This window comes from Nylanderia fulva, unplaced genomic scaffold, assembly GCF_048542155.1.
Source record: "Nylanderia fulva isolate GAGA-0341 unplaced genomic scaffold, ASM4854215v1 Scaffold11, whole genome shotgun sequence".
NCBI lineage: Eukaryota > Metazoa > Arthropoda > Insecta > Hymenoptera > Formicidae > Nylanderia > Nylanderia fulva.
The window spans coordinates 5,244,854-5,272,657 of NW_028189302.1; the positions used below are offsets into that span (position 1 = coordinate 5,244,854).

General features: G+C 34.0%; 6 protein-coding genes across 12 annotated transcripts; 3 read left to right on the plus strand and 3 right to left on the minus strand.

Annotated features, from left to right (window-relative positions):
- Positions 1 to 680: 680 nt before the first annotated feature.
- LOC114936833 (actin, muscle) lies at positions 681 to 3,883 on the plus strand. 2 transcript variants are annotated; one of them, XM_029310155.2, is made up of 3 exons: positions 681 to 1,147; positions 1,751 to 1,901; positions 2,269 to 3,883. In XM_029310155.2, exons 2-3 carry the CDS (start codon positions 1,776 to 1,778, stop codon positions 3,271 to 3,273), a joined length of 1,131 nt encoding a protein of 376 aa, XP_029165988.1. In that variant the 5' UTR covers positions 681 to 1,147; positions 1,751 to 1,775; the 3' UTR covers positions 3,274 to 3,883. The 2 variants fall into 2 exon arrangements, with proteins under 2 accessions (XP_029165988.1, XP_085343389.1); XM_085487263.1 differs by lacking the exon at positions 681 to 1,147 and adding an exon at positions 1,188 to 1,480.
- A 1,350-nt stretch (positions 3,884 to 5,233) lies between these two features.
- Positions 5,234 to 9,714, plus strand: LOC114936828 (uncharacterized). Of its 2 annotated transcripts, none has more exons than XM_029310149.2 (9): positions 5,234 to 5,645; positions 5,947 to 6,659; positions 6,737 to 7,046; positions 7,114 to 7,457; positions 7,540 to 7,765; positions 7,854 to 8,192; positions 8,360 to 8,513; positions 8,598 to 8,761; positions 8,828 to 9,714. In XM_029310149.2, the coding sequence occupies exons 2-9, from the start codon at positions 6,016 to 6,018 to the stop codon at positions 9,131 to 9,133; spliced, it is 2,487 nt and encodes an 828-aa protein (XP_029165982.2). In that variant the 5' UTR covers positions 5,234 to 5,645; positions 5,947 to 6,015; the 3' UTR covers positions 9,134 to 9,714. The 2 variants fall into 2 exon arrangements, with proteins under 2 accessions (XP_029165982.2, XP_085343342.1); XM_085487216.1 differs by having other exon boundaries at positions 5,643 to 5,706.
- Sem1 (Suppressor of exocyst mutations 1) lies at positions 9,657 to 10,235 on the minus strand. Its single transcript, XM_029310156.2, has 3 exons — positions 10,065 to 10,235; positions 9,897 to 9,993; positions 9,657 to 9,770 (listed from the first exon to the last, which is right to left on the minus strand). Exons 1-3 carry the CDS (start codon positions 10,147 to 10,149, stop codon positions 9,722 to 9,724), a joined length of 231 nt encoding a protein of 76 aa, XP_029165989.1. The 5' UTR covers positions 10,150 to 10,235; the 3' UTR covers positions 9,657 to 9,721.
- On the minus strand, positions 10,171 to 12,805 carry LOC114936830 (KICSTOR subunit 2). 4 transcript variants are annotated; one of them, XM_085487230.1, is made up of 11 exons: positions 12,655 to 12,802; positions 12,449 to 12,536; positions 12,215 to 12,361; positions 11,989 to 12,140; positions 11,785 to 11,925; positions 11,566 to 11,704; positions 11,301 to 11,494; positions 11,068 to 11,218; positions 10,852 to 10,962; positions 10,617 to 10,783; positions 10,171 to 10,235 (listed from the first exon to the last, which is right to left on the minus strand). In XM_085487230.1, the coding sequence occupies exons 2-11, from the start codon at positions 12,527 to 12,529 to the stop codon at positions 10,187 to 10,189; spliced, it is 1,332 nt and encodes a 443-aa protein (XP_085343356.1). In that variant the 5' UTR covers positions 12,530 to 12,536; positions 12,655 to 12,802; the 3' UTR covers positions 10,171 to 10,186. The 4 variants fall into 4 exon arrangements, with proteins under 4 accessions (XP_085343356.1, XP_085343363.1, XP_029165985.2 ...); XM_085487237.1 differs by having other exon boundaries at positions 12,638 to 12,802; XM_029310152.2 differs by having other exon boundaries at positions 12,449 to 12,801.
- A 241-nt stretch (positions 12,806 to 13,046) lies between these two features.
- Positions 13,047 to 17,356, minus strand: LOC114936839 (WD repeat-containing protein 3). The gene is made up of 14 exons (XM_085487211.1): positions 16,925 to 17,356; positions 16,637 to 16,846; positions 16,358 to 16,555; positions 16,103 to 16,276; positions 15,791 to 15,996; positions 15,570 to 15,705; positions 15,298 to 15,488; positions 15,025 to 15,220; positions 14,703 to 14,930; positions 14,235 to 14,504; positions 13,914 to 14,156; positions 13,647 to 13,813; positions 13,355 to 13,577; positions 13,047 to 13,267 (listed from the first exon to the last, which is right to left on the minus strand). The coding sequence occupies exons 1-14, from the start codon at positions 17,093 to 17,095 to the stop codon at positions 13,103 to 13,105; spliced, it is 2,778 nt and encodes a 925-aa protein (XP_085343337.1). The 5' UTR covers positions 17,096 to 17,356; the 3' UTR covers positions 13,047 to 13,102.
- Positions 17,357 to 18,108: 752 nt separating this feature from the next.
- Positions 18,109 to 20,890, plus strand: LOC114936841 (uncharacterized). Of its 2 annotated transcripts, XM_029310165.2 has the most exons (3): positions 18,109 to 18,368; positions 18,633 to 19,872; positions 19,991 to 20,055. In XM_029310165.2, the coding sequence occupies exons 2-3, from the start codon at positions 18,665 to 18,667 to the stop codon at positions 19,992 to 19,994; spliced, it is 1,212 nt and encodes a 403-aa protein (XP_029165998.1). In that variant the 5' UTR covers positions 18,109 to 18,368; positions 18,633 to 18,664; the 3' UTR covers positions 19,995 to 20,055. The 2 variants fall into 2 exon arrangements, with proteins under 2 accessions (XP_029165998.1, XP_029165997.1); XM_029310164.2 differs by having other exon boundaries at positions 18,633 to 20,890.
- Positions 20,891 to 27,804: the final 6,914 nt, after the last annotated feature.

The window sequence follows — 27,804 nt, forward strand, 5'->3', positions numbered from 1 at the left end:
GTGAGCGAGTCGCCCTGTGCACCTGCCAATTATAGCAAATTAGCGAAAGCTGCAATTACCAAATAAGATTGTTTTGCTCGATAGTTGCGCTCGCAATTCTTTCACTTCTCGTGAGTGAATATGATTAGATGTCATATCGTGTTATATGATCCGAATCACTCGTAAACGCAATCCGCTAACGATACGTGCCAAAAGTACGAAGAATATGACATAATATGACTTGGCGATCTAATGGATATATGTTCTCACATTGTCAGAAAATAATTATTTAAAAAAGGAAAGTATTTTTTTCAAATAGGCTGCTTGAATTTTGAATGTTACTTGATTTCAAAAGAAAACTATATCGGTGATTGTGATGGTTAGAGAACGCAGAATGAGACACTGATTACTTCAAGATATGTTTGCCATAGCGAGAATTAACCCTTTGAAGTTCTTTTTAAATATTTGATATCTTGAAGACTCAATTCATTTATGTTTTTAAAGATTAGTCCCTTGAAATTTGTTTTATTTCGAAATTAAATATTTCTAGTTATAATCTTTTGAGAGATTCAATCTTTCAAGCTTTGATCTTCGAAGAGTTAATCTCGCGAAAAAATTCATTTCTTGAAATCTACTTCGTTCGTACCTTATTCAGAACTTTGTTGAATTCTAAATTTACTTCTCTAAACTGTTATGATTTTTCTTTCATCCTTTGACTCTCGATTCTTCCAAGTTCTATTTCCTTTAGAGTCTCATCCCTTCGTCGAGGCCCGCAGCAGCTGCCGACAGCCCTGGCTCGTGACGAGTCCTTATTTGGACCCAGGGACCGTCGGCCACCACCGAGTTGTCGTCGTAGTTACCGCGTCGACGTCTTCCTCTCCCTCTTCTTCCCTCTACCGCAGCTCCTCTGTTTAGGGCGAACTAAGGACTAGGCCGACTCTAACGGGCAACGCGGGCTCCCGGCCCAACGTTAATGCGGGCAGCAGATTTCCATGTAAGGGGCGGATCGCTATTTTCGGCCGCTGACCGATATGGATAAAGGGACCCCACGGAGCCGGCACTGCGCCACTCGCCGCTCTCGCCGGTCTCTTGTACGACGTACAACACGCGATCCTGAGCGATCGTCCGCCGATCTCTTTCTCGGCTCTGCGAAACACATCAGTAAACGGTAATAAATCGCCGTGCTTAGTTGCAACCGCGAATCGCAGCAACCCCTTCGCTTTGCGCGCACCATCTTCGAGAATCTCCTCTGATCGGTTTTATTTTCCTAACGATCGCGAGGATTCTTCATGCTCGATCGACAGGATCGACAGTGATTCGAATAAACGGTGTTACGTTGAAGTTCTTCAGAATCGGGAACTGATTTTCGAAATTTATAAGTCTCGCTGATCGTATATTTTCGAGGAAATTCTGAAGAAATGGTGCAAAGCGTAAATCGGAAGAGGTTTGCATAATCGAATAAAGCGTGAAGTGATATCTGGTGAAGGTGCACAAGTGAATTGTAATATATTAATATGTAGTATATTAATTATAAAATTTATTTTAGCAGTCTATCTTGATTTTTTGATATTAATTTTCAACATCTTTTATATCTTTTAAAAACTGTGAAAAAGATAATTAACTTTTTTATTGTATTAACTCGAATGCAATCTAATTGTAGATTTAATCGAATTAATTTATTGATCAAGAAATACTTGATCATAGTATTTTCATAATTATATTAATACAATAACTTACACTATAAAATGTCTCTCTTTCCATGTGTTCTCAGAAAGTAACATCAACAATCAATCAAGATGTGTGACGATGATGTTGCGGCATTAGTTGTGGACAATGGATCCGGTATGTGCAAGGCCGGATTTGCAGGGGATGATGCACCTCGCGCCGTGTTCCCTAGCATAGTCGGCCGCCCTCGTCATCAGGTTGGTCAGAGAGATATTTGTAAACTCATCTGATCTGCATTATATATCTATCAACAGACATTATTATTGTTAATTAGTATTGTTAAAATCTCTTTTAATTAGTACACACATATATAAAGCGTTGTGGTCTAAAGAAGAATCATTTTGAAAGCAATTAAAGATATCATAATTTTGCCTCAGGTTTTTAACTTTTATTTATATATCCATTTTTCAAAATTTCATAAAATATTTCTCGTTTTTGGAGCAATTAAACAGTTTCCAAATCCATTTCAATCAAAAATGCTATTAGATTCATTAAAGAGAGTGACTTAACATATTATCTAACTTAAACACGCTTACATAACAATCAAATAATATCGTTTTTCAGGGTGTGATGGTCGGTATGGGTCAAAAAGACAGCTACGTTGGCGACGAGGCGCAAAGCAAGAGAGGTATATTAACACTAAAGTATCCCATAGAACATGGTATCATCACCAACTGGGATGACATGGAAAAGATCTGGCATCATACCTTCTACAACGAACTGCGTGTCGCTCCCGAAGAACATCCGGTTCTCCTTACGGAAGCCCCCTTGAATCCGAAAGCTAATCGAGAGAAGATGACGCAGATTATGTTTGAAACCTTCAACAGTCCGGCCATGTACGTCGCCATCCAGGCCGTCCTTTCCCTGTATGCCTCTGGTCGTACCACTGGTATTGTCCTGGACTCCGGTGATGGTGTCTCCCACACCGTACCCATCTACGAAGGTTACGCTCTTCCTCATGCCATCCTCCGTTTGGACTTGGCCGGACGCGATCTTACCGATTACCTCATGAAGATCCTTACCGAAAGAGGCTACAGCTTCACCACCACGGCCGAGCGAGAAATCGTCCGCGACATCAAGGAGAAGCTCTGCTATGTCGCCCTGGACTTTGAACAGGAAATGGCCACCGCTGCCGCTAGCACTTCTCTCGAGAAGAGCTATGAGTTGCCTGATGGTCAGGTCATCACCATCGGTAACGAGAGGTTCCGTTGCCCCGAGGCTCTGTTCCAGCCTTCCTTCTTGGGTATGGAATCTTGCGGTATCCATGAAACCGTCTACAATTCCATCATGAAGTGCGACGTCGACATCCGCAAAGATTTGTACGCTAATACTGTTCTTTCTGGTGGTACCACCATGTATCCCGGTATCGCTGATCGTATGCAAAAGGAAATTACCGCTCTGGCGCCGTCAACCATCAAGATCAAGATCATTGCTCCACCCGAGAGAAAATACTCCGTATGGATCGGCGGTTCCATCCTGGCCTCTCTGTCCACCTTCCAGCAAATGTGGATCTCCAAGCAAGAGTACGACGAGTCCGGCCCCGGTATCGTTCACCGCAAATGCTTCTAAAAGACATATCGAGAATCACTCAAACGTTCATTCAATCATCATCATCATGACTCTTTTCTTTCCCTTATTTATCTCCTTTTCTACACACACTCTTCACACATGATTTGCAATTACAAATTACATAGTATTCATTGTGAAATACAAAGAGACGAGAAAAGGGAAGGAAAAGAAAAAGAGAAAAAAGAGGAAGACGAGATACGAGACGAGATCGCAGAAAAAACCAATTACTCAAGTGCCTTTATGCTACACATTTACCAGACTTTACTATAATTTGTAGTTTATACAACACGACTATTTGTTTATGAATGTTAATTAATTTATTGATTATCTTTTCGACAACTTGAGCAATTTGAGTTCTTCTCCGCCCACACGTGTAAACGTATGCATACATATATGTACCTATACATTGTGCACATAAATATATACGCTTGTTCGCTGACAATCGCGCAAGTTTGGCTTTTGCGACACTCGTAACATAATCATCGACATCAATGACGAGGGTTCATGATCAGGCACATCCGGCCACGTCGGCTCACATTGTTGTCCGGCAAATCGCGTTCTTATTGTATTTTACGATTAATTGACAATAAAATCATATGTTATGTAATAACTCCACGGTAGAATATGATCTTCCATTAATTGAGGACGTTGTCCTCATATGACAACTCTCTAATATGAACTGCAGCTTTAAGGGAGAAATTTTTACCATCCTCGTGCAATTGTTATAGAATATTCAGTTGACTTTTGCATACAGCAAGCAGAATATATAGTTTGACATAATATTACGTGCCATCTCGAACCTGTTAAAATAAAAAATAAAAGTTATTAAATATACAAGTATAAGAAAAAATTCCAGAATATAAAAAATATAAAAGAATTCTAGATATATTAAATAGGCGTAGACATTAATATTTATTGTCGAGATATTAAAGAAGAGAATCAATATATGAAGTTGATATGTGATTTCCAAATTCTTCTACATTTTCAAATTAAAAAAAAGATGTATAATTCATATGTTACGAGAGAAATTTTTTCTAAGACAAGAATTCACGACATAGACTATTCATTCGTTTTTCTCTTTTAAATAGGATGTAACATATTATCTCACACAGAATGTATATTCAAAAGACATTGAGAAGATATCCTGAAGATATATCTGAAGGTGAGAAGACATATCTTTCTTTGAATATACACATTGTGTGGGATCCAAGAAAGAGGAAAGACAAAAACGTAAAATGTATCTATATCGCTTTCGGATTCGCTTTAGACTTTAGACCATACATGAGCAAGGGTCGTATTTCGAGCGACAGCCTCGTTATATTTGGCGCGCCATGTGTCGGCCACATGCCGGGGATCACCGGGGATGCGCGTAACTCAATAGCAACGAGGCAAAATAATATGAGCGTACGATACCTATGCAAATGAAGAAATAGCAAAAATAGAGTCCCTACTAGAAATCGACCCGCGCCGAACATCTCTCTCTCTCTCTTTCCTTATCTGAAGATCCCCTTCTTCTCGAATACTAAAATTAGGATGTATATATATGCAGGTATACGATGCAGGTACGTCGTCGTTCCTTGGACACTTGCATTCAATCAGCGTTGGATGAGCTTCGGACCTTTTAATTCGAGAAATATACTAATTATTGGGAATCTCATAACATATTCGAGTTGCCTGAATTACGCGAGCGGAAAAACGAAAAGAACAATGGAGTTTTGGATGCCGAAATACTGTACTCCGAATAATAAAAAATTCTCCGAATACATATATAATAGAAAATATGTTACATTAAGAGCTGATTTCTTTAATTATGTATATATAGATATATATATTACGTACTATTAAATTATACAAGTTTCCAAGAAATCAACTTCCGGGCGCGCGCAGACCTGTTCATGCAATCTGAAGCTATAGATATATAATATATAGATGTCCGATGTCATAAAAGAAAAGAAGATACGTGAATGTGTGCGTGATTTCTTTTTCAGCGCTATCAGGGCTGGCAATTTTTATCGAAATATTGACGCGTAGATATACAAATTGGTCGCGATAGGTTGAAAAAAAATGTGACGTCACGAGACGCGATTCGATCCGCAAAGACGAATCACAATTGATTGTTGGTTATCTTGCGAAAACGCGTGATCTATGGCCGCGTCGGAACGGGAATGTTGACGGAAGATTCGCTCCGACACGCGAACGAATCAACGTGAAAAAGAGATCGCGGAGCCGCGCGATATGGATTTGTCATAACAGATGAGAGTGCGGTCGATTCTTTCGCGATCCTTCAACTCGTTAACGTGGCGGGGTGAACCTCCCCACGAGAAAACCCCAGGAATGGCAAACAGCTGTGCGAAAGAAAGACTGGATGCCCGGTAGGTTTCCGGAGCTGTCAATAAATGTTCGAGTCTATAGTACACTTTTACATTGTATAAAGTAAATTTCGTTCTGTATTTTACTTCTATTTACTGTATTTGTACGTCGTTCCAAGATGCACTTATTATTTCATTTATTTTGCTCATTAAATTGTTTTTTTAGTTAAACGCGCACACAAACATTTATCTTCCTTTGTTTAAAGTACATTATCGGTTTTCCAATCGATAGTGTTCTATTTTTTAATTTTCTGAACATATGATAGATGATATAAGATTAAGAATGTCGTTTTTTTTGCAACAGGTTTTGGTTACTGTAACACGAAAATGTGAGACTTAATTATAGATAATTAGAAGTACCAGCAAATGCAAAATGGAAAAAGTTATACCAATGAGTTGGTTAAACCAAATATTATTAGTTTTTAGTATAGTAGCTGCAGTATTGTCTTTAATTGTACAAGGATGGACAGGTCTTACACCTCTGCCGATATATGTTTCCATCTCCTGGGCTATATTTATTACGATTATATCTGTATGGTTGAGTTGTTGCTTATTACGTCTGACACTTAAAGCCAATAGTCCAATTTCTTTAAAATTTATGAATAAATGGATATACGAGAGGCTAATTAGTTATCTAAGTTTGGATTCTTTGATAGACAAGAATACAGAAATCATTTATGAAAGTGATAATGAAAACCAAAAGGACTTGAGTTCTTCACAAAAAGATACTGTTAAATGCAATAATAATGCAATCTTACGAGATTCCTGTAAAAATGACATTCCTTTAACAAAAAGAAAAAAGTTGAATTTAACAGATACAGTACGAGAAATTGATGCAAAGTGTATAGAAATTTGGTACAAAAATATAAGTAATGACAAGTCATTTCCCAATGAGGCGCAGGACTTGTTGAGCAAGTTTTTAACAAGACTTGTTTTGAAAGTCAGTCTCATAGATAAAATAAAAGTCGCCAATAAGTTGGCAAATGTATTACTGCTACACTTAAAGGAATATCGTAGGTATGAATTTATCATCCATTTTTATTATCTTTGCAAAATATTGTTTAAGTTCGTCGCTTATTAGTTATGTTCTGCAGGGCTCTACGTCGAGTCGAAAAGGGCGCTGTATCCAATGTGGAAGAAGCATACAAATATTTACATCCTGGTTCTCGCAGTGCATCAACATTAGAACATATGTTACATCATTTGGTCACTGTTCTAGCACAAGAATTTCTACAATGGGAATTAACCAGTTCATTACCGTGCAAACTTCTGTTATCTATTTTAGCGAAAAAACTGTTAATAACAATAGACACAATAAGCTGCCCAGAATGGTTGCTCGGGAACTTGTTAAAATTACTGGAAACTCCGCCAAATACAGTTGCTGCTACTCCAGCTAAAGAAAATGTAATTATGATAATGTCAATATATCGCGTTACGAAAGTTAAAAAATACACTTTAATCATTCCTTCAGGGTACCATAACTGTTGCTCTGAGTGATGGCATCGTATCCGCGACAGCAGCCGTGATCCCGCAGCAATTGCCAAAATCTGTACCTAAATCTAGTCCATCTGCAACTTCTACGAATGAAGACAAAAGCGCAGCTTCAATGGCAGCTCCGGAAAGATCGACTTTATGTTTAGAGGGTCTCTCCACAACGGAATACAGAGGTCTCTGGGGAGATAGCATAACGGATGCAGATCTGGAATTAGAAGAGGATAAGATTTCACCTGTATATGAAGAACCAACGGATTTTGCCACAACCATTGCTAGGCTTAGAAATCTGTTACAACAGAAGTCCACAGCAACAACACCACTGTCAGTAAAAACATTTTAATTATATACATATATATTATTATATGTATCTGTAACTCTTATTATTATATGAATTAAATTTCAGACATGTTGAAGAAAAATCTTATGTAATATATGAAGGAAGCCAGTTTATGAATTTGTCAATTCCATGGACCGAATTTCATACTGCAACAGATGGTTCACAACAATTATTCTATTGTATACAATTCGATGATGTCGAGCAACGTGGGGTAGATTTATTCGAGACAACTACCGCTACTGTCAGGAGGCAATATTGCGATTTTGTTCAGTTGCATCTTAGTCTGGAAGAAGTAAGATTTATAAGCGATACACAAATATTAAATATAAATTCATAAAAAAAATAATTTAAACTTAATAATTGCATTTTACAAATTTTAGATTTCATCATTAAATAATGTTATGTCCGAGCTAGTGTTGCCCGAAGGTGGTCGGATAGAACTGGAGACGTATTTAAAAACGCTGTGTACACGATTGGCGAATGAGTGTCCACCGCAATTGCGTCACTTTCTTCGGCCAAGTAGTAGCGCGGGCAAAAAAGCGGATGCGATAGCGCCTCGTTTGGATCGATTTTTAGCTAAGACTGTAACTGGTGTCTTCAATACGTTGAAGACTGTTGTGCCAGGCTTTGAAATGGATCAAGAAGAAGAAGCTCCTCCTCTACCTACATTAATGCCATTATCTGACATACCCTGGAGATTCGTTGAGGATATAAAATCGGTAATGAAATCTAAAATTACAACATAAACATGCTAATTATTTAAATATATAACAATATAATTTATGTATGCATACACAATTCTATTTTTTAATAATATAATTACTAATTATAGATTAATAATAGGTATAAATATAATATCACTTGAAATATCTATTTATTGTTGTAGAAAAGTCTGGCTTGTGAATTACAACAATTGATTGCAGAAAAAACAGAATATTGTGTGGTAGACACAGCTTACGAGGCTGTTGACTCAATGGAAACTAGTGGCAATTCAGAATTACTGGATTGTTGGTGGGAAACTATTAACACTTCATACGATGGTAGCTACAGTAATAAGTGTTTTTTAAAAATATTTATAAAATTTATATTTTGTAATAATAAAAAGTGTATATTATGTTTTTTAGATGAAGTTGACGAGTTGGATTCTAACTTAGCATTGACATGTACGACTGTAGATCTAATTTGTGAACTTCTAACAGGGATTGCTAGTAATAATACATTACAACAAGAAGCAGTCGTTAGATGGACTAAATTGCTATTAGGAAATATCTCAGAGCCAATTTTGCAGGTGAGTCAAGTCTGAAAAAAAGTATTATATTTTTTAAGCTTTTCATAACTTTAAGTTTATTTACAGAAAATGATTCTTTGGTTATTTGACTCCTTGAGTAATTCTTCACTAATTTGCAATGCATCACACAACAATATCACAAGTCAAACCAATGCACAATTGAAAGATAAGTTGGTGCGCACATTACAGGAAAAGATCTCATACGGTGTAAAATTGATATTTGGTGAGGACAATATACACAAAGCTCTGAACTATTTATTAAGATCGTACGAAATCAAAAAGATTAATATAGATTTAAACATGCAGATGTTAGATGCAATAGTATCAGAACTATTAGTTTCCTGTAAAACAAATCATGATACCACAAATTAATTTTTATTCAATCATTTAGATAAAAATACTTAGCTATTTACAAGATTCATATATTGTATTACTTTCTTAATGATATATTGAAGTCATTAAGATATATCAAAATATTTATGTAAAGAAAATTAATGTGTGCCATATATCTATATATATGTACAGTATATGTTGACTGTTTAGATTTTGCGAAAACCGACAATTTTTTAAAATAAAGACTGTACCTGATTATACATTTACAATAAGATATGCCAAGTATTTGTTCCATTAGAGAACAATGACTCATTATCAATGAAATAAGATGAAACGAGTGAGTCATTTTTGGAAAGCTACTATATGCATTTCTGGACTTATACTAAGCATTTATATTTAATAATTAAGTTTTGTACACACACAAAGAAGTTGCATTTTCTGCATTTTACAGAAAATGTTTCTACAAAACATATGGTGCATATTATATAAAGTATACAAAAGTTACAGCTCTATCATTACATTCCAAAGATTGTGAGAATATGAAATTTAGACATACCCAGACTTAATACTTAATTATATGTTTATTATGTAAGATACAATAAATATAAAGGTATTATTATTATATAATTAACTTTCCTTAGTTGTTTCACCTGCTTTCTGTTTCTCTAGTTGTGCTCTGAAAATAATTGCAGCGCTCTATAAATTTTATGTATTTAATATTAAATAATTCTTAGAGCAAGGTTAAATGTTCCGTTCCACTTGTTTGTCATATTTTTAATCAAACATTTTGTCAAAGCAATACCTTAGCTGTTGATTGAAATCGTCCTCAACGTCATCGTCGTCCCAATTATCCTCCCAAACGCTAATATCCTCGCTGTCTTCATCCTTCGCGGTCCAATCTAGTTAATGAATCAGCAATTTCGAGGTTACATTATATATATGACAAATCAAATCTAACTAATTTGTGTACCTTCCGCGGGAAATTCCTCGAATTCGTCGTCTTCTTCGAGTAATCCAAGATCGACTTTCGCCTTATCGTTTTTGTTATCTGTCATCTTTGCAAATTTCTTGACAAATGACAAATTTGAAACGCTACGTGTTGAATTTACGTCTGTACGCTTTGAACTCGGAAAATTCTAACCTGTCAAACGGACGTAGATGTAGATGGCAGTATTAAACGAAATTTGACATTTTTTTCTCATTACAGCATTGTATAAAAATAAATTTTTTTTCTTTTGTTGTTTACATTTGTAACTCATCTCTAATAAATTATTCCTTATACGAAGTTACAATTAATTTCATTCAAGAAATATCTATATAAAAGATCTAAATAAAAAATCTAGGTTTCATCAAAGAATGGAAGGCAGAGAAAGAGCTATTTCCTAAGATAATTAAAATATAAACAGTAAAATATAAATTTTATTCGCATTTTGTACAGTTATATATAGATTGATTAATTTTTGATTATTATAATTATAACAATCAGGTCTTTGGTATAATTTATTCTTATACAATTACTCACTTTGATAATTTTAGACACTCATAAACCTTATTACATCTGATATGCATAGAGAGATCAGTCAGGAATGATGTAATATGAGCTTCTTTGTCCCTTTGTTTCCCATTTTCAGATATAATAACAAGAGTCATTTTAGGATCAGTGTTGTAGAAAGCATATGTGCATAACTCCTATGAATACATACAAACTCGCAATTTATGATTTATTTTAAAAATTATTTTGTAATTGACATACCTACCTTTGTGCATTTATGATATACAACTTTATCCATAGCAAGAAGTTCTGTATGACGTTCCTTTATTTTAGTTTGAATGTTGTCTAAATGTACTAATAATTTCTGCATAAATGGCTGAAAAAAACAAATATCATTTGTTAATTATTGTACAAAAAAAACAGAATATTGTATCTTTGATGCAAATAGAAATTAAACGATTAATGTAAATTTATTACTCACATTAGGACAACAAATAACAACAGGAAAACTCGGAGATACGTCAGTTTCTCTTCCTGGATGTCTATATCCTGAACCTGAATTTTCAGTTCCTCTGGAATCGAAAATAATCAGTACTGCTAGTACATCATGTTTTCGTTGAAAACTTTGTATCCTAAAAAAAAGTTTAGATTATATTTAAAACTATTAAACAGTTATTAAATACATATCATGCAAGCAATGAAATAATATCTTACTTATGATAATAGTCCACACTCTGTTTGCTCATGATACTTCTCATTTCCCCTGAACTAGCTTGTTGACTTAATGTAGTGTGAAAATATAAAGAACATTTAGCTAATATGGCACTGCGTAGTTTCACTAGCCATTGATACAACGCCGGCTGTTGATTCGTCTTGAGAAATGTTGCACCAAAGCCCAATTTCCAGGACTGAAACATTTGAGATTAGAATACTGGGAAAATTGATATTTCATAATGTTCTTTTATTTAGGATATATTACCTCCTTGCTTTGCAAAGTTCTTTCCCAAGCTGTCATTCGTGCTTGTGCTCCATAAAGAGCCATTAGAGTCGGTAGAAACCTCCAGTTTTGAACTTCTACTTGTGCCTTCATTAATTGTACTAGTATTTCACATTCCAATCTGAATGATGAGAATTATTAGTTCTTTCCACATACTAAATAAAAATTTATATTTCTACAAAATGCAAGAATGACACTTACGTTAAACTTGTCTTAATAGCAGTTAATGCTAAATGAGAACAGGATAATAAATGGCACTCTACTATTCCTTCTATACACTGCAGCAATTCTTGATGCTTCATAATTTTGCTATTTGTACTCATATTGTACATTTTCTCATAACTGTAATATAATAATTTCAAATATAAGATCAAAGACAGATAATTAAAATACTAACATACTGACAAATCTATCAGCTGGATTCTTGCCATGATGAATTGACAGAGTTGATTGGAAACATTAGCGACTGTTGTACCGATAGAATTTGTTCCTCTTGTCATTTCCTCTAATCTCTTTAAATCAGACTTTAATGCTTCGTATACAGTTTTTAAAGAGTTCTGTGTAAGCAATATTAACTTATAAAATTTAATAATCAAACAATTGTCAATTTAAATAATTGCTGGATACATACATCCTTTCTAAGGAAACCCTTATTTTTAGTGTGAAGAAAACCCAAATCTGCATATGAACGCTCCACTATAGCTATCTGTGGTAAATGCATCAGAAGCATCCCCCAAGGACCCATCTGCATCTGTTTACATGATTCCCTTTCTTTTTCCTGAATTAAATTATAATACATTACATTAGTGCATATAATGAGAATTTTTTATCAAAAATTTTATTTATTTTTATTATCTTTACTCACAACTGTTTCTTTAGCTTTCTCAGAACACAACTGAGCAACTTGGGTGAAGAAGGCATTAAGAAATTCGTCTTCGTGATCCATTTTCAATCTTTATTTACGATAAATGAGAGTAAACAATCATCTTAGGAGGTTATATTGTGTCATTTTATGGATATATATAGATATATATTTATAGTTTTTAATTCTCACTTGCTAATAATATTTACCAATTTTTATTATATAGATTTATATTCATACAGATTTATCTAATTAATATTTTTATTGCAAATGATCGCCGATTATGCATATCGCTACTACACAGCTGGATCTGTTTTGTGTCTACACAGGTGGATCTGTATTTGTGTAAGCGAGAGAGCGAGAATGCAAATATAGATGCATAGATAGAAATATATAGGAATGGAAAGTACAAATTTTTAATTATTAATTATTGTAATAATTGTTGTAGTAATTGTTTAATTTTTAATTATTGTAATAAACAATTATTACTTTTTAACAATTTCTAATATAAACTTAATTGCTATAATTTATATATATATATATATATATATATATATATATATATGATGTATATAAAATATAAATAAAATGTATTTATGCATCATGTATGAAAGTTTTTATTTTATTTATGTATATATGTAACAAAGTTTTTCACATTTACAGGTTCATAATCGCCCTCTTCAAAGCTTTTTCTTTGTTTCTTTTAATTTTCTTCTTGTGTTCACTATTCTTACTGGCATCTCTAAAGAATTTGATTCCTTCTTGTTCCTCGAGAATGCGTTGCGTGTGCATCATACCATGCAAATTAAATCCAATAGTATCCTGAGAAATATCATAATTATTTTATGTAATAACTAAGTGCATTCTTATAAGTAATATATATATATGTAATAAATAAATTTTTATTACTCTCAAAATGGATATCCTTTCTACAGCGAGCTTCTTCACACTCTCTAATGTGGGCAAAAGATTTTTATTGGTTACTATTGGTCCGTAATGTGCTTGTATTAAACACAAAGCTAATCTGGCTAATAATTCAGCATGATAATCTCTATTCAACAAGTTAGGAAGTTTCTGTAGAATATCACAAGCTGCAGAATACGGTAATAACAGTAATGTTTCTTCCAATTCACTGAAATATGCAATATTTTCAATTATATTTTCTTTATGCAACAAGATTATTACGTTTATTGCATTTTACCTAGCCCTAACGCGCTTAAAAGTTTCCAGTAAGAAGTCTTCTGTGTTTGTACAATTGTAAGCTTGCATTAGCAGAGGAAGAGGTGGTGTTTTATCAGCAGAAACAGCTCCTTTCAATTCTATTTCGTATTGTTTGGACACTTCCAAACATTCCAGTATCAATTCAGCCTAATACAATCATAAAACAATATATATCATAAAACAATATATATCATAAAACAAATATCTTTTTTACAAAAATTATGCGTTTTAAAGTGATGTAACTTACAGCCTTTTCACTGTTAACAGTCTTTCTAGAAGGCAACACTTGTTGTTTCTGCCCTAACACTGTAGTGGTTTCACCAGTGACTAGCTCGTTTTCCTGTTGTTCTCTTTCTTCTTCCGCTTCATCTTCTAATACTAATGGTTCTTCAGACCTTTCGTATAATCGAACTACTTTATCAGAACCACACGAACCGACAAAAATCCCGTTGGGTGAAACACAACAACTCCAACTTTCTCCAACATGACCCTACAGAAATATTGAGCTGTATTATAATTGATTTATCGATATGCAATTTGATAAAGTATAAAGTATGAAATATATTACTTGTAACGTGACGATCTTTCGAAATATATCGGCATCCCACTGTTTTATTTTTCCATCTTTTCCAGATGTAAAGAAATAATGTGTTTTAGGTACGAACGAAAGGCCCGTAATAGAATCGTCGTGCGCAAATATGGATTTGTGGCAATCTCCATAATCCAGACCCCAAATCTTAACGTTGCGATCGGCGGAACCAGTTGCTATGAGCGTAGAGTCGCTAGATATATCCATGCACAAAGCTGGTAACTTGTGTCCGTAAAGTGATATAAAGAACTAGAATAAAAATATGAAATATTATACAAGAGAAATACAATAAAATTTAAAATACATATGTAATAAGAAAGTATAGTATTGTAAGATAATTATATAAAAAACTAGAATACAAATATGAAATATTACACAAGAGAAATACAATAAAATTTAAAATACATATGTAATAAGAAAATATAGTATTGTAAGATAATTATGTACCTTAAATGTGTCTAAGAAGAAGATTTTAATGGTAGAGTTCAATAGAGAAACAGCAACAAATCTGCTGTTCGGACTTATTCTTACGCATAATACGCTTTCTTCAAGCTTGAGCGTTCTTGAATGTAAAACAGAAAGAACCTTTGCTTTTATCTGATTATCGGAATCTTGAATAAGTTCAAAGTTCCAAAACTTTACCGTTCGATCACTACTACCGCTAGCAACCCCTTTCTATTTGTACAATATCACAAATATGCAAAAATATATCAGTTAGTTTTAAAATAAATAAATTACTATTAAAATATTTTTCTTTAAAAAGTATTACCAAATCAGGAAATAATGTTACGCTCCAAAGCTCCTTGGAATGCGCATCTACTTCTTCTAAAATATCGCCAGATGCGATATCAATAATAAGCATTTTACCATTTTTTAAACCAACAATCAGATGTCTATCACCTGGCACAAATGTTATTGTCAAAGCATACCCACATTCCACTGTACGTAAACATGCCAATGTAGGCCTAAAAATGTTGTGCAAGTTAAGAAAAAATTTTAACATTTATTCTTTATTAAGAATATATTTAAGAGTATATACTACCTGTTCCATAATTTAACAGAATCTCCACTAGCAGTAGCAAATGCCAAATTATCAGAGCTAAAACAAATAGCTCGGACATCTGTACGATGCCCATGTGTCATTATTGAACGTAAAAGCTTTACTTCAGGATTTTTCTCTTCTACATATAAAGAATGTAATTCGATTGAATTGTTATTCACTCCAATGCATACCTGCACACAAGAAATAAAATATAACATCCAATTTTTTGATAACTTAATTTAGTATTTAATATTTATGCATTATATACTAACTCTAAGTTCATTTCCTTTCCCCATAATTAAATCAAGTCCTTTTGCTTTACCAGATGCTTGAATGGCAAGTAATCGCTTTAGCTCATCCTTGAGTAATGGTGCATTTGATAGCTCTTCTTCTATATCTTTCCCTTCTCTAATTGATGAAAAAATATGCAATGTAATTGAATCTTCTCACAACTAGAAATAAATTTCCAACTTTAATATAAATTTTAACTCACTGCTGAGCTTGTCGTTTCTTTTTTTTCAATCTTTTTGCAATTTTATCCTTTATTTTGTCATCAGGTAATAGATAAAACAATTCTATAGAATTTCCTACTCCATGACATCCAAGAACTTTGCAGGTGGAGTCAACTTCTAACGAAATAACTCGACTATTACTATTTCTTAGTATACCTCCAATTTTCTTGCATTTTATAGGATATTTCTAAAATATAAAATATACCTTTATGTTATTTTATTTCTATGTATGCATAAATAATAATATAAACTTTATATATATATATAAAATGTATAGAGATAAAAGTACATACCATATCCACATCCATGCTTTCCTCATTCTCTTCATTGAGATCCAAATCATTTACAGCAGCATCAAGTTCAATACTTTTGTTATCAAGAAAAGTTATTTTCCAGATATGTAATTCTTTATCATTGCATCCTGTTATTAAATATTGATCATCCTTCATTAGAACCATGCTCCAAACCTTTAACAAGTATCACATCAATGCAATTAAAAATAGACCTAATATAATTGACAAACATAAAAACATAATTAAATAGCTCACTTCTGATCTATGTCCAATAAGAGTTTTGAAGTTATGTTCGGTGTCTAAATCCCAAAATTTTACAAATGTATCTTTGCTGCTGCTGATAATAATGTTATGCTCTTTCATGAATACTAATTTAGTTATGACACCTTTGTGCCCAGTTAACCGACATATTCCTGTTTCAGCTACAACATCCCAGATAATGATATCGGTATCCTGTTATATTAAAAAAAATATATATATATATATAAGTACTTAGAACTGCATGCTACAACTGTATATGTAAAACAATTTTACCTTAGAACCAGTCGCTAATCTATGTCCTAAAGCATCATATGCTAGTGCTGTTATTTCAGATTTATGTCCTACAAATACGCTAACATTTTCGCCAGAAATTAAATCAAAGATCTTTACTGTGCCATCTGCATAACCAACAGCAATATTCCTTTTATTGGGTGATGCAGCTAGACGTGTTACACATATCTTATCTCCAGATAGCACTTGTGCCTAAAAAAAATCAATGGTATTATATTATAATTAAATAGATATAATTATTTTTATATTGTTTTTAAATTTTTTTCTTACTTTCTCTCCAAGCCGTAAATCCCAAATGTATACATGTTCACATGCAGCAGCGGCAACAAATCTACCTTCTTGATCTTCCAAGGTCACAAATACAACATTGCAACGTGGGCTTGCAATTATATTTGCATTACCTGCTGGCACATATCTCAGATATTGTTTCGTTAAACCCATTTTACTCGTAATTTGTCCTAATCAGTTGAATAAAATAAATATGTTGACGTAAAACACATGTGCAGATATTTCACATTTAAGAACTTATGAATGAAACTATGTTGTATATTGTAAAAAAAGATAAATCATCGAAATATTAATATATTTCGCTATCAGATCAATTTTTAAATTAAATTAAAAATATATATATCTTTTTTCTCTTTAGATTTACTAATATCCACATGTTCACATGTTCAGAAGTAATGTGTAAACTAGTGTAAACTAATTTACTGGACACCCTGACGGTAATAATATGAACTTCGGTTTTAAGATTACCAACAACGTTGAGCGAATTTACTAGAAAATTTAATTTTATAGATTCAAATTTAGTATAGTAATTCACTCAAAAAATGAAAAAAATTTTTTTAAAATTAAAAATTTTAAACAAGTTTGATGTCGCTTTTATTTCTTTGTCGATTCTTATTAGCCTATTTTCTATCTGTAGCCTATTTCTGAATTTGTATTTAAATCCTATATCAGAATTTTTGTTTTATTATATTAATTAATAATCTTTTTTTAAATAAAGATAAGCATTGTTCTATAGAAGTTTTTTTTACTTGAAATTAATTTTTTTAAAGAGTGTATATTTGGAAAATACAAAATATCAAACGACAAAATAAACGGATGTAAATTAAAAAAAAATTGTTGATAATATTAATAATATTATATTTATATTTTGATAATATATAAAATATCTTGTACAAAATAATTTGTAATAATTATTTTGTATAGTTTTTTATATAGTATAAAATACAGTATATAAATTTGTTAAATAATGTTAAAATTAAATTAAAAATTAAATTGATATTAAAATAGACCTACATCTACAATAAATATAATTTGGAGTACTTTTTTTCAGTACAGCCAACCTTAAACTATCGATATACTCTACAATCTACAATATGAAATTGTTCTAAATAGCGCCAAGCTTTCGAGTTTAAACGTAGTTTAAAATTCTGATGTTGAGTCCACTCTCTAGTTCCATTGCCTTAGCAATGACGAAAAATGTGGATGGAAGAGCAGTGCTCGACATAAGGCTGAATTTCGAATAGAGTTGCCTAATTAATTCGACGAGTGTGACATTTACGTATAATTTATATTATCATGTGACATGAGAATAAAAATGATGAGCGCATCGAGCGTGTTGCTGGTTAAGGATATTGCAAAAATGCATGATTCCAAAGTATTATCTACGTTGCCATCTTGAATCAGCTGTCAAGCAGACGATACGCAGGTACGGAGCAGATATTTAATTATTTTATAACTGGTGGTTCTAATATCTAATTATCATAATTCTATTGTGATAATATGAAATCAAGATGATTAATTAAACTCAGCTTCTTTATTTTCTTGTTTTACAACTACTTTTTGATGTTCTTTTATATATTTTCCGAAATATTTTCTAAAAGATATGCATGTAAAATGTATGTAAGTTGTCATAATTATAACTGTAAGAATAGTTTATAATATGATTTTAAATATTGTTATATAATTTCAGCATTCAGATCATCATCTTATCTCTAAAGGGACATGGAAATATCTGAAGGTAATGTACAAGTAAGAAATCAGCCAGCAGACTTGATCTCAGTGTACAGTAACAAGCGTAAGAACGATGACCCCGATACAGACCTTAATGAAGTCGAGATAATTACGGCAGCGCAGCATTTTTGTGCTATTGAGATCAAAGAGACCAAGAATTATCATGTAACCGGCGAGAAAGCGATTGACAAAGACCAAAATGAATTGAACGAATCGCACACTTCGGACTCTACCTTAGAGAATGTACAAAATAGCGAGAGCAGTGCCATTACTAATGTCCTAACAGAGTCGATTTACCTAGACACCTTGGACTCTGATTCCATAAATATCGATTTCCAGAAACAATCAAACGCGACAGAAGTATTTATTCGGAACGATGAACAAACGACGAATTATAATATATCGACAGTGACGATACCAAACGAATTCCTGGACGGGCTTAACATCAACATAAAGAAAGAGGACGACGAGGATCATGGCACTCTGTATACAGCGGAATGGTTATGCGACGACAATAACGATGCCGGCATACGATTAAGAGTCTTAAAGGACACAAAGCAGAATATACAAGTCCCCGTTGACGTTGATCTCTTGACCGGCGTGATCGCGGTAGCGAAACGTAAGAATCAATTGACGAACGGCAAAGATACCTTGGAAAGAACTAAAATATCTAGAAGATCGAAAAAACACATTAGAATCAAATCAAGCGTACATCAAGATTACAGAGAAAGATTGAGGAAAAAGGCCGAGTGTATGAGAGAGAAACGGAAGAAGCTGTATGAACAAGAGAGCGAGGAGCAGCGTTTGCAAAGGTTGGCGAAGGAAGCGGCGAAAAGACGAGAGATGAGAATGTATTACGAGACCCCGGAGCAACGAAGGAAAAGACTCGATGCTGAAGCAGCGCGAAAAAGGGAGTACAGAATGTATAACGAAACACCGGAAGACAGGAGAAAGAGATTGGACCGCGAGGCTGAGAGAAGAAGAATCAAGAGATTGTCATTGTACGCGAGTGAGACACCGGAGCAGAGAAGGGAGAGGCTTAATAAAGAATCGGCAAAGAGACGAGAGGCCCGATTGAATCAATACTCTAAAGAGACTGAGGAGGAGAGGAAGGAGAGATTGCGAAGGGATGCCCTGAGAGCCAGAGAAATGAGATTCACGAGATCCGCTATTGAGACGGAAGAGGAGCGTAGGCAAAGGTTAGTAAAAGATGCCCTTAGAAAAAGGGAGGTAAGGATGCATGGGGGCCATTCGGTGAACAATAATTTTACGGAACTCCGAACCGTTCGCAATTTTCAAGAATTGAACGATGTGCAGATAAGGGACAATCCCGAAAATCAATTGGACGGCCATTACCTGAGCAACTGGATGATGTGGTTTCAAAATACATTGACACAACCAGTTCACAATGGGGAACAGATAGTAGAGCCGCAAGCGCAGCATAATAGATAGAACTTGTGTTTTTTTTCGCTATGGATGTACTTTCTGGACTTTCATACATTGAAACGGTATTGATAACAGCGACCAATTTGAATGTGCTTTACTTACGCTTCCTATACAATTTCCAGATGTGAAACGACAAAATTGCCACGGCAGAATTACCACTAATGTCAATGTGTAGTATTTACGACACAAGACTTATATTAGCAATAGCAAATTACATTTGCGTTTTAGAAAAGCTATTTTATAATGTTTATACAAATATCAAGCGCGAATAGAGTTATGCTGTTTTCGATACGAAAAAAACTATAATTTATTTTATATTATGTTAAGTATCATGTTACATTAAAGAAACAGATATAAATCAGAGAAAAAAATCTTTTCTCAGTGTTTGCATGATGTTTAATTATGTGATAATTATTTGAATAATCTAAAATTATTCTGGTCGTAAGAGAAATGCATCTCGAAGTATAACAATGTTACTCTTTGATATTGTAGTAACTGTGTAAATGAACTTTGTGTGCTGACACGTTGGTATGAAAGAATAGAAGTTGTATATTAGGAAAAACAAGAGAAGCAATTCTTGCCAGTGCCTTTTATTCAATGTTCAACAAAATGAACGCTCAGACTGAATTCATTGATATATGGCACTTGAACATGAGTGAATGATTCTGGTGAAAGTTTGACTGTCTCTTGTGCTATTTGTACAGTTAGATTACTATGTACTTCTTTCTACAGTTCCTTTGTATAATGAATAATAAATTATGTTATACCATATGGATATTACATATCTATTTTTTTTTATATGCAAATAAATTTTTAAAAAATTATTACATACATTATGAATTTGCATAAATTGTAATATTGATCTATAATGAAATACCAGCATCTCACACAAATATGTACATTCTTACATTCTATTATTGTGATTATTATTATAAGTTATATTTTGATATATATAATTATATCGTTACTTTGTTCTGAATGTTTGATCATGCTTATTCTACATATGTCGAATGTTGAAATATCGTTTAATTTATTTAGAATTGGATATCTTATCGTTGGTGTGAAAATATTTGCTAAAAACATTTTTATATAGTTTTCATCCAACATGCTGACAATTTTGATATAATTGACAGTTTTATAAATATTAATATTAATGCTAATACCACGTAAAAAGAAGACAAAATATTTATAACGCGCCTGGCAAAATTTTAAATATAATGAAACATCAGAGACCAAATATGTGTGGCCAAAAAAATTCGTTTTTGAATAATTCCAAATTATATACCGAAAGATTTATGCCGAGCTTCTTAACAGAAACTTGCATCAGCATCCCTTGTGTCCAATTACGCGGGTGCTTAATAAATACGCGGAGGACGTCTAAAAATGGTCATCGATTCTCCGATTCATCTTCGATATCGATAAATCTCACGCACGTGCGTGTGTGTATGTATATGTGTATTCGTATTTTTTGCCCGTTCAATCTGCGCTCCTTCCAGGAACATGAACCCTCGATCATACACCATTAATTGCCGGCGTGATGCATAACGATTAGCTTTTTTCCGCTCGTCGTCGCCGAAACACGCATATCCAGATTACGCACGTCAAACTTCAAATGGAAACGTCTTAATTATCGGAGCACGTAGTAACGTGGACAGAGGCACGTCCAGGAGAAGGAAGGAGCAAAAACTGTCAACCGACCCGCAAACCAATGACTCGAGAGACAATAAGGAAAGACATACTTATACAGTGAACGGGAACATTCGCGTACGCTATATAAGTATATTGAATCGTTTCTCGTCCCGTCACTAAAAGAGCGAAGACGTTTATCTTTCGTCGCGACGCAAAGAAACGTCCCACGGAGATGAGATACGCCGATAAATCGCGGAAAGATATAGATCCTCTGTAGATCCTGATCGAAAGACTATCGGTGAGACCAGGATGATCTTCAAGATCACACCTTTTGTGCGATGCAAGATTATAAGAGTAATAAGTAATATAAGTATTAATTAATCAAATAAGTTAATAGATGTAAGAAATCAGATGCCTTTCTTAAAAGTTACAGTGCTTGGATGATAAAATCTTATCTTAAATATATATAATAATAAGCTTCAATTTAATGAAGAAATCCATAATTTTTATTGCACAAAATATTCTAAGTAATTTCGTTTCTCTCTTTAGTTAAAATTGGCTCATTTTATTTCTTAGTGTCGTTCAACATAATAATAAATTAAATTCATTTTTACGTGATTTTCAAAAGACAGCGCAAGTATAATTTATATATATATATATATATTTATCTTCTTCGTTTTGGCAATTGAATGATAATTTAAATAATTATTTATGAAACGCAGAGTCCGATCAACAAATTATGAAATAGCACGATCCGGTTTTTTTCCGATGACCGTTTAACAAAATCATTAGAGGACTAAATCCAATAAAGGAGCCTGAATGCAGGTCTTCGCTTCGGGTTCCGTCAGAAGAAAACATTCTCGTCGAGGCGATCTCGGCAACATCGTAATCGACATCAATGATACTTCTTCTTTAATGTTCGTCATTCAGCTCACGCCGCTTCGTTTCCCGCCGAAATATTCTTCTTGCTCTCGTCGCGCTATTAAATTAAGAGGATTAAAACCCTAAATAATTCTCGAGCGCGAGGCGACGACGAGCTTTGATGTGCCACGCGTCGAAACCGGTCCTTTTTGATATCGAAATAACAAGTAAATGACGTGGTGCATTAAAGTAATTGATGCATTAAATAAAATTAGACCTTTTAGTTTTGCATAGTTTCAAAATTGAAATCAACTCTAAGATTCGTGATACAATTATCCGTACATGCATTCGAAATGATAAACATTTGAGGCTAATCTCAAAAATTTTCAAATCTTTATGAAATATATCAAACATTGAAAATTTATTATTATATTAAACGACACTAAGAAATAAAACGAGTAAATATAAATTGAACTAAAGATAGAAATAAAATTACTTAAATTAGAATTTCGTGCAAGTATAAATTATTGATTTTGTATTATAAATTATAGATTATTATAATATTAAAAATTATTATTATTGTTATATATTTATTATAGATTATTATTGGATTATACAATATTAAAAATAATTAACATTGATAATATTCAGCAATGTCAAACACCTGTTCGATAATTGAATTTCGTCTCACGGGATATTATTAGTTTATTTGTTTAACATTATGTCATTTAGTCAGGAATTGTAGTGTAAATTATTTTATTTGGATAATAGAATATTATATATGCATGATTAATTCAGGTCGTCTTTTGTTGGTAGTAACTGGATTGAATGTCGGGATATTATGTGTTACAACGATACGCTTAATTATCGTAAAAGTTTTTTTCATAATTTATGATCGCGTGTATATTTTTCTAAATGATGAACAATGTATTGTATATAGTCATCCGAATGAGGCCCATCATTTCGATCGAGATGAAAATCCGATTTTAATCCACGTCGAAACTGTCTGGCAAAACGTTTTTTTATTACGCATTACAAACGAGATTTTCATTAAAAAGTAATTTATAATGTATACTTTTTTCTACGATTAGGACCACCAGGATGAAAATTATGTATCGGTTGTAACGCTCATTGTAACCATATGGTAGCGATTGTACCTGACGGATTAAGCACGTGGAAACATCAAATGTGCGACTAGCCGCGAAAGATAATTTTCTAAAATGTAGATAAAATACAAGGAACAGACACATTATGCCAGATTTTTACATCGCGATGTTCAAATAATCATTTACCCAGTTTACGTTTGATTTTCTTAGCATTTAGCATGTTCATATACGGCTACACAGGATATAATTATAGGATATAATTTTTAAAAAAAGATATTTATTTAGAGAGATATGTAGATAGATCCGAGATATATTTAGATAGATATATTTATGTATCTGCAGATTTTGTAGCATTATATACAAACAAATTTTCGAACCTTATATAGAAAATCTGGAGTCGTGCTATGTCAAATAAAAAAATGGTTTCTAACATGACAATACGTGTTTGAACTTTTAATTGATAAAAATGTCAAAAAGTGAAATCCTTTTCCAAGATGCTTCCGCCGATTGCATTTTAATCGTCTTCCCGGGCGAGATCGTCGACGCGCAACGGAAGCTGGAACGAATGACGGTGGCGGGCACATATACGCACGTACATATATACGTTAGAAATATCCCGGGGAAGAGACACGGGGGATCCGGCAAAACACAGAGAAGAACGCACGTTCCGTGCGGAGAAAAAGCGACGGCGAGCATAATGGATATCTTTATTATCGGAGCCGCGAGTCGCCGAGAGACTTCGCGAGAGACTCCGGCGAAGTCGACGACGTCCCGCAGGAGATCTCTCTGGCCCAATTGGCCCCTCCGGCATAAATATTGATGAAAACGATGCGTTTATACCGCGAACGACAAGTCCATCCGCGGTTAAAAAGCCGGAAGATTTATCGGGACGCGGCCACCCGACGACAGCCATTTCCGAGCGGATCGTACATCAAGTCGAGGCTGGTTCAAGAGGGTTTCCGCGGTCAAGTTTCGATATTACAAGAGCCGCGAATCCCTCTTTATTATGCATATTTTTTATTATTTTTTTGTATTTTTTTCCCCGAAAAATTTAATCGTCGCAGTAAGCGCACATGTGTATTCTGAAAAAAATTGTGTTGACTTGACTAAACCTTTCAACTAAATATTATTTTGTTAATTAATATAAAAATAGTTAAGTGAAATGTAACATTTTAAATCTAACAAAACGTATTATAAAATTTTATTTGACTTAAATACTAATATATGTTCAATTAACAAAATAGCAATTTAATTGAAAGGTTTAATCAAGTTAACAAAAGTACTTTGCAGTGTTGTGTTCAGATGATTTAAAAATTAGCTAGAGATAAAGATGAAATAAAAATATGTAAATTTATCTTAGGTAAGATGAAGATGATTTTGTTTTAAACATATCTAGAGATAAAAGATATAAAATTATATCGCGATTCATTTAGATAATTTTCTAGATAATAATTTTTAAGACTGCTTATGTAAACACAGTTATTAAAAAAAAAGTAAATTATAAAAGGGATATAAAAATATATGTATTCATATTTTTATTTATAAATTTTTACTGCTTGCTGCTCAAATTCTACTATCTAAGTATTTTTATTCTAGATAATTTAGTAAAGATAATATTTTTTCATCTAAGATGCAGATACAGATAATATACATATTTTGATTATCTGCATAAAGATAAGATGACGTCAAAATTTCATCTAGGTAGGATCATCTATATAATTTTCTTTATAGATAACAGCAAACACTGGTGTTTGGTATAATTTCTGTCGTAAACCGGTTTAAGGATAAGCTTAAGATACTGTTCGGTTACACGACTTTAAAATTCCATTTCGAGGGATTTCGAGACAGATTTATTCTTTTTTCGCGTTATCCCCATTGTTCCCGGCGTATACCGCAAACTTCGCGTTCGATAATAGAAACGCAGACCAATTATACATCAACATCTACAATTTAAGGCGAATGACTATTCTTCTCTGTGTGATCTTGGTGATTTCCTACGAGTCGCAAGCGCTCAATCACGGCATCGTGCCGAGAGAATGACGTTTACTATTGTAGCTCCCGCAGCAACTTTGTACAATTATAGGAACGCGAAACGAATCAATACCTACAAAGGCCCCCCCTAGAAATTGTTCGCGGCTTCGCACACACATCCTACTGTCCTAAGCGGCAAATCACGGGGCAACGAATTTCAAGATTTCAGGGTCCGCTCATCACCTAAGAGCCGCGTAAACGTCTTCCCTTCGGCCGGTTTCTCGTCTTCCTCTCTTCAACAATGGACACTCTCATCTGAATTTATAACGAACGCTAGAGTAATTCAATTTTTGGAGATGGCGCACAAATTAGAGGCCGCGCTCGGCAAAGCTCAGCATAGTATGGAAGGAGGCGTCAAGGGAAGAAAGAAAGAACGGATGGCGACGACGACACGATGAATAGAGAGAAATACTGTCGATCGTGCCAATCGTTGAAAGGGATTGCCGATGCATCGCTCGTGAGCGTTTTCATTTTTTCTACCAGCTTTCTGCGGCCTCCTCCACCTCTCGCCGTTGTCTATTTTATTTGAACGAGCACGCTTCCTTTCATCCCGGGCATCGCTACTTCTTCGCCCTGGCACAATAATGCCTCCCGGCATTAAAAGGGGATAATAATATGGCAGTATCACTCGACACCCTGAACTTAGGGCGACTAAGAGAAATCTCTGTCTCTCTTTTCGTGATCTTCTCTTTGGTCTCTCTTCATCATCATCTTCTTCTTCTTCTTCCACTTCGTCCTCTCGTCCCTGCCGATCGCAGGATCCATCGCTCTCTCACGCCTCATCGTTCCTTTTTCGGTCTCGTCCCGCGTGCGGTTTCTTCCTTGTATTTGGCGGGCCGTCGTCACGGTGGTTTCCGAGATAATTCTTGATACACACGGCAAGGATCCGCCGTAATTCCCGATGCGTTTCGCATTCGTCGTCTCGTCTGGTTCGCTCGGATTCTCTCTTTCGGCGCTCGCGACATTGTATATTTTGTTTGTTTAAGGACCGCGTAGAGAGCAGCCGAGCGTGCGGTCGAGGTGACGAGTGCTCTTCCAAAGGCGGAGAGTTAATTCCGACCCGATCGCCGGCCGCGAACAATATGATTAGGGGTTCTTCGCGTGCTACGAAGGGGCGTTATACTATCAATAGAGTGCGTACATTAGAGCACGTGTCTATGCTGCGCTGGAAATGCAAATTTATGGTTTCGGTTACCCACATCACGTATAACATTGTGCACATCCATATACGTATACCTTATATTGGCGTAATTCGAGTGGAGGAAACTTCAAAGTCCAATGCTGCGCAAAGTTATAGCGTGCATCTCGTTACATTAAAATTGTATATAACCATCACGGAAAAAAAGAATTAGCTATCATAGCTAAATTTTAGCTGTCCATATATTACAACCTAAAATTTAGTTATCGTGCCTAAATTTTAGCTATGGTAACTAATATTTTTTAGCCATAGCTTAACGGAGAATGTTATAGCTAAAAAATATTAGTTGTCATAGCTAAAATTTAAGCATGATAACTAAATTTCATGTGTAATATATGGACAGTTAAAATTTAGCTATGGTAGCTAATTTTTTTTTCCGTGCATAGGGTGTCCAGGCTGACTCGATGAAAAAAATGTCCTCACTTTTTTAGATTTTCCAACACCAGAAATTTATTTAAAATATTATAAATATTTAAATTATTGCATGAGACAAATGTAGAATAATGTGAAAAATTCGGATAAATAGTCAAATTTCCTGACGTTTCCCTGACAATTCCAGATTTATATAATTCTCTGGCAATGCCCGGTTTTCCAGATTTCCCTGACCACTAGACACCCTGATATATAACATCCCAGTATTGTATCAAATTAAATCTTGGCGGTCGAGTTTGGATAATTTTTCCCCCTTGATTTTTGTAATAATTCTCATTGCAAATTAATATCCTGATTGGAAAAGCGCAAGATGCATATAAGCAATGCTGCACGCAAAATTATCTCGTAGTTTGTATATGATAACATCCCAATTAATTTTTTCCCATGATTTTCGTGATAATTCTCATTGCAAATTAATATCCTGATTG

Bases quoted from the DNA above. Each gene is read 5' to 3' on its own strand.
- LOC114936833 (XM_029310155.2), top strand. From the start codon at position 1,776: ATGTGTGACGATGATGTTGCGGCATTAGTTGTGGACAATGGATCCGGT. The intron at 1,902-2,268 runs GTTGGTCAGAGA...ATCGTTTTTCAG, and splicing joins TCGGCCGCCCTCGTCATCAG to GGTGTGATGGTCGGTATGGG.
- LOC114936828 (XM_029310149.2), top strand. From the start codon at position 6,016: ATGGAAAAAGTTATACCAATGAGTTGGTTAAACCAAATATTATTAGTT. The intron at 7,047-7,113 runs GTAATTATGATA...TCATTCCTTCAG, and splicing joins CTACTCCAGCTAAAGAAAAT to GGTACCATAACTGTTGCTCT. The intron at 8,762-8,827 runs GTGAGTCAAGTC...GTTTATTTACAG, and splicing joins TCTCAGAGCCAATTTTGCAG to AAAATGATTCTTTGGTTATT.
- LOC114936841 (XM_029310164.2), top strand. From the start codon at position 18,665: ATGGAAATATCTGAAGGTAATGTACAAGTAAGAAATCAGCCAGCAGAC.
- LOC114936839 (XM_085487211.1), bottom strand. From the start codon at position 17,095: ATGGGTTTAACGAAACAATATCTGAGATATGTGCCAGCAGGTAATGCA. The intron at 16,847-16,924 runs GTAAGAAAAAAA...GATTTTTTTTAG, and splicing joins ATTTACGGCTTGGAGAGAAA to GCACAAGTGCTATCTGGAGA. The intron at 15,706-15,790 runs GTGAGTTAAAAT...TTCATCAATTAG, and splicing joins AAGAAACGACAAGCTCAGCA to AGAAGGGAAAGATATAGAAG.
- Sem1 (XM_029310156.2), bottom strand. From the start codon at position 10,149: ATGACAGATAACAAAAACGATAAGGCGAAAGTCGATCTTGGATTACTC. The intron at 9,994-10,064 runs GTACACAAATTA...TTCATTAACTAG, and splicing joins CGAGGAATTTCCCGCGGAAG to ATTGGACCGCGAAGGATGAA. The intron at 9,771-9,896 runs GTATTGCTTTGA...AATTATTTTCAG, and splicing joins GATTTCAATCAACAGCTAAG to AGCACAACTAGAGAAACAGA.
- LOC114936830 (XM_085487230.1), bottom strand. From the start codon at position 12,529: ATGGATCACGAAGACGAATTTCTTAATGCCTTCTTCACCCAAGTTGCT. The intron at 12,141-12,214 runs GTATGTATCCAG...TTGCTTACACAG, and splicing joins AGGGTTTCCTTAGAAAGGAT to AACTCTTTAAAAACTGTATA. The intron at 11,705-11,784 runs GTAAGTGTCATT...CTCATCATTCAG, and splicing joins GCTATTAAGACAAGTTTAAC to ATTGGAATGTGAAATACTAG.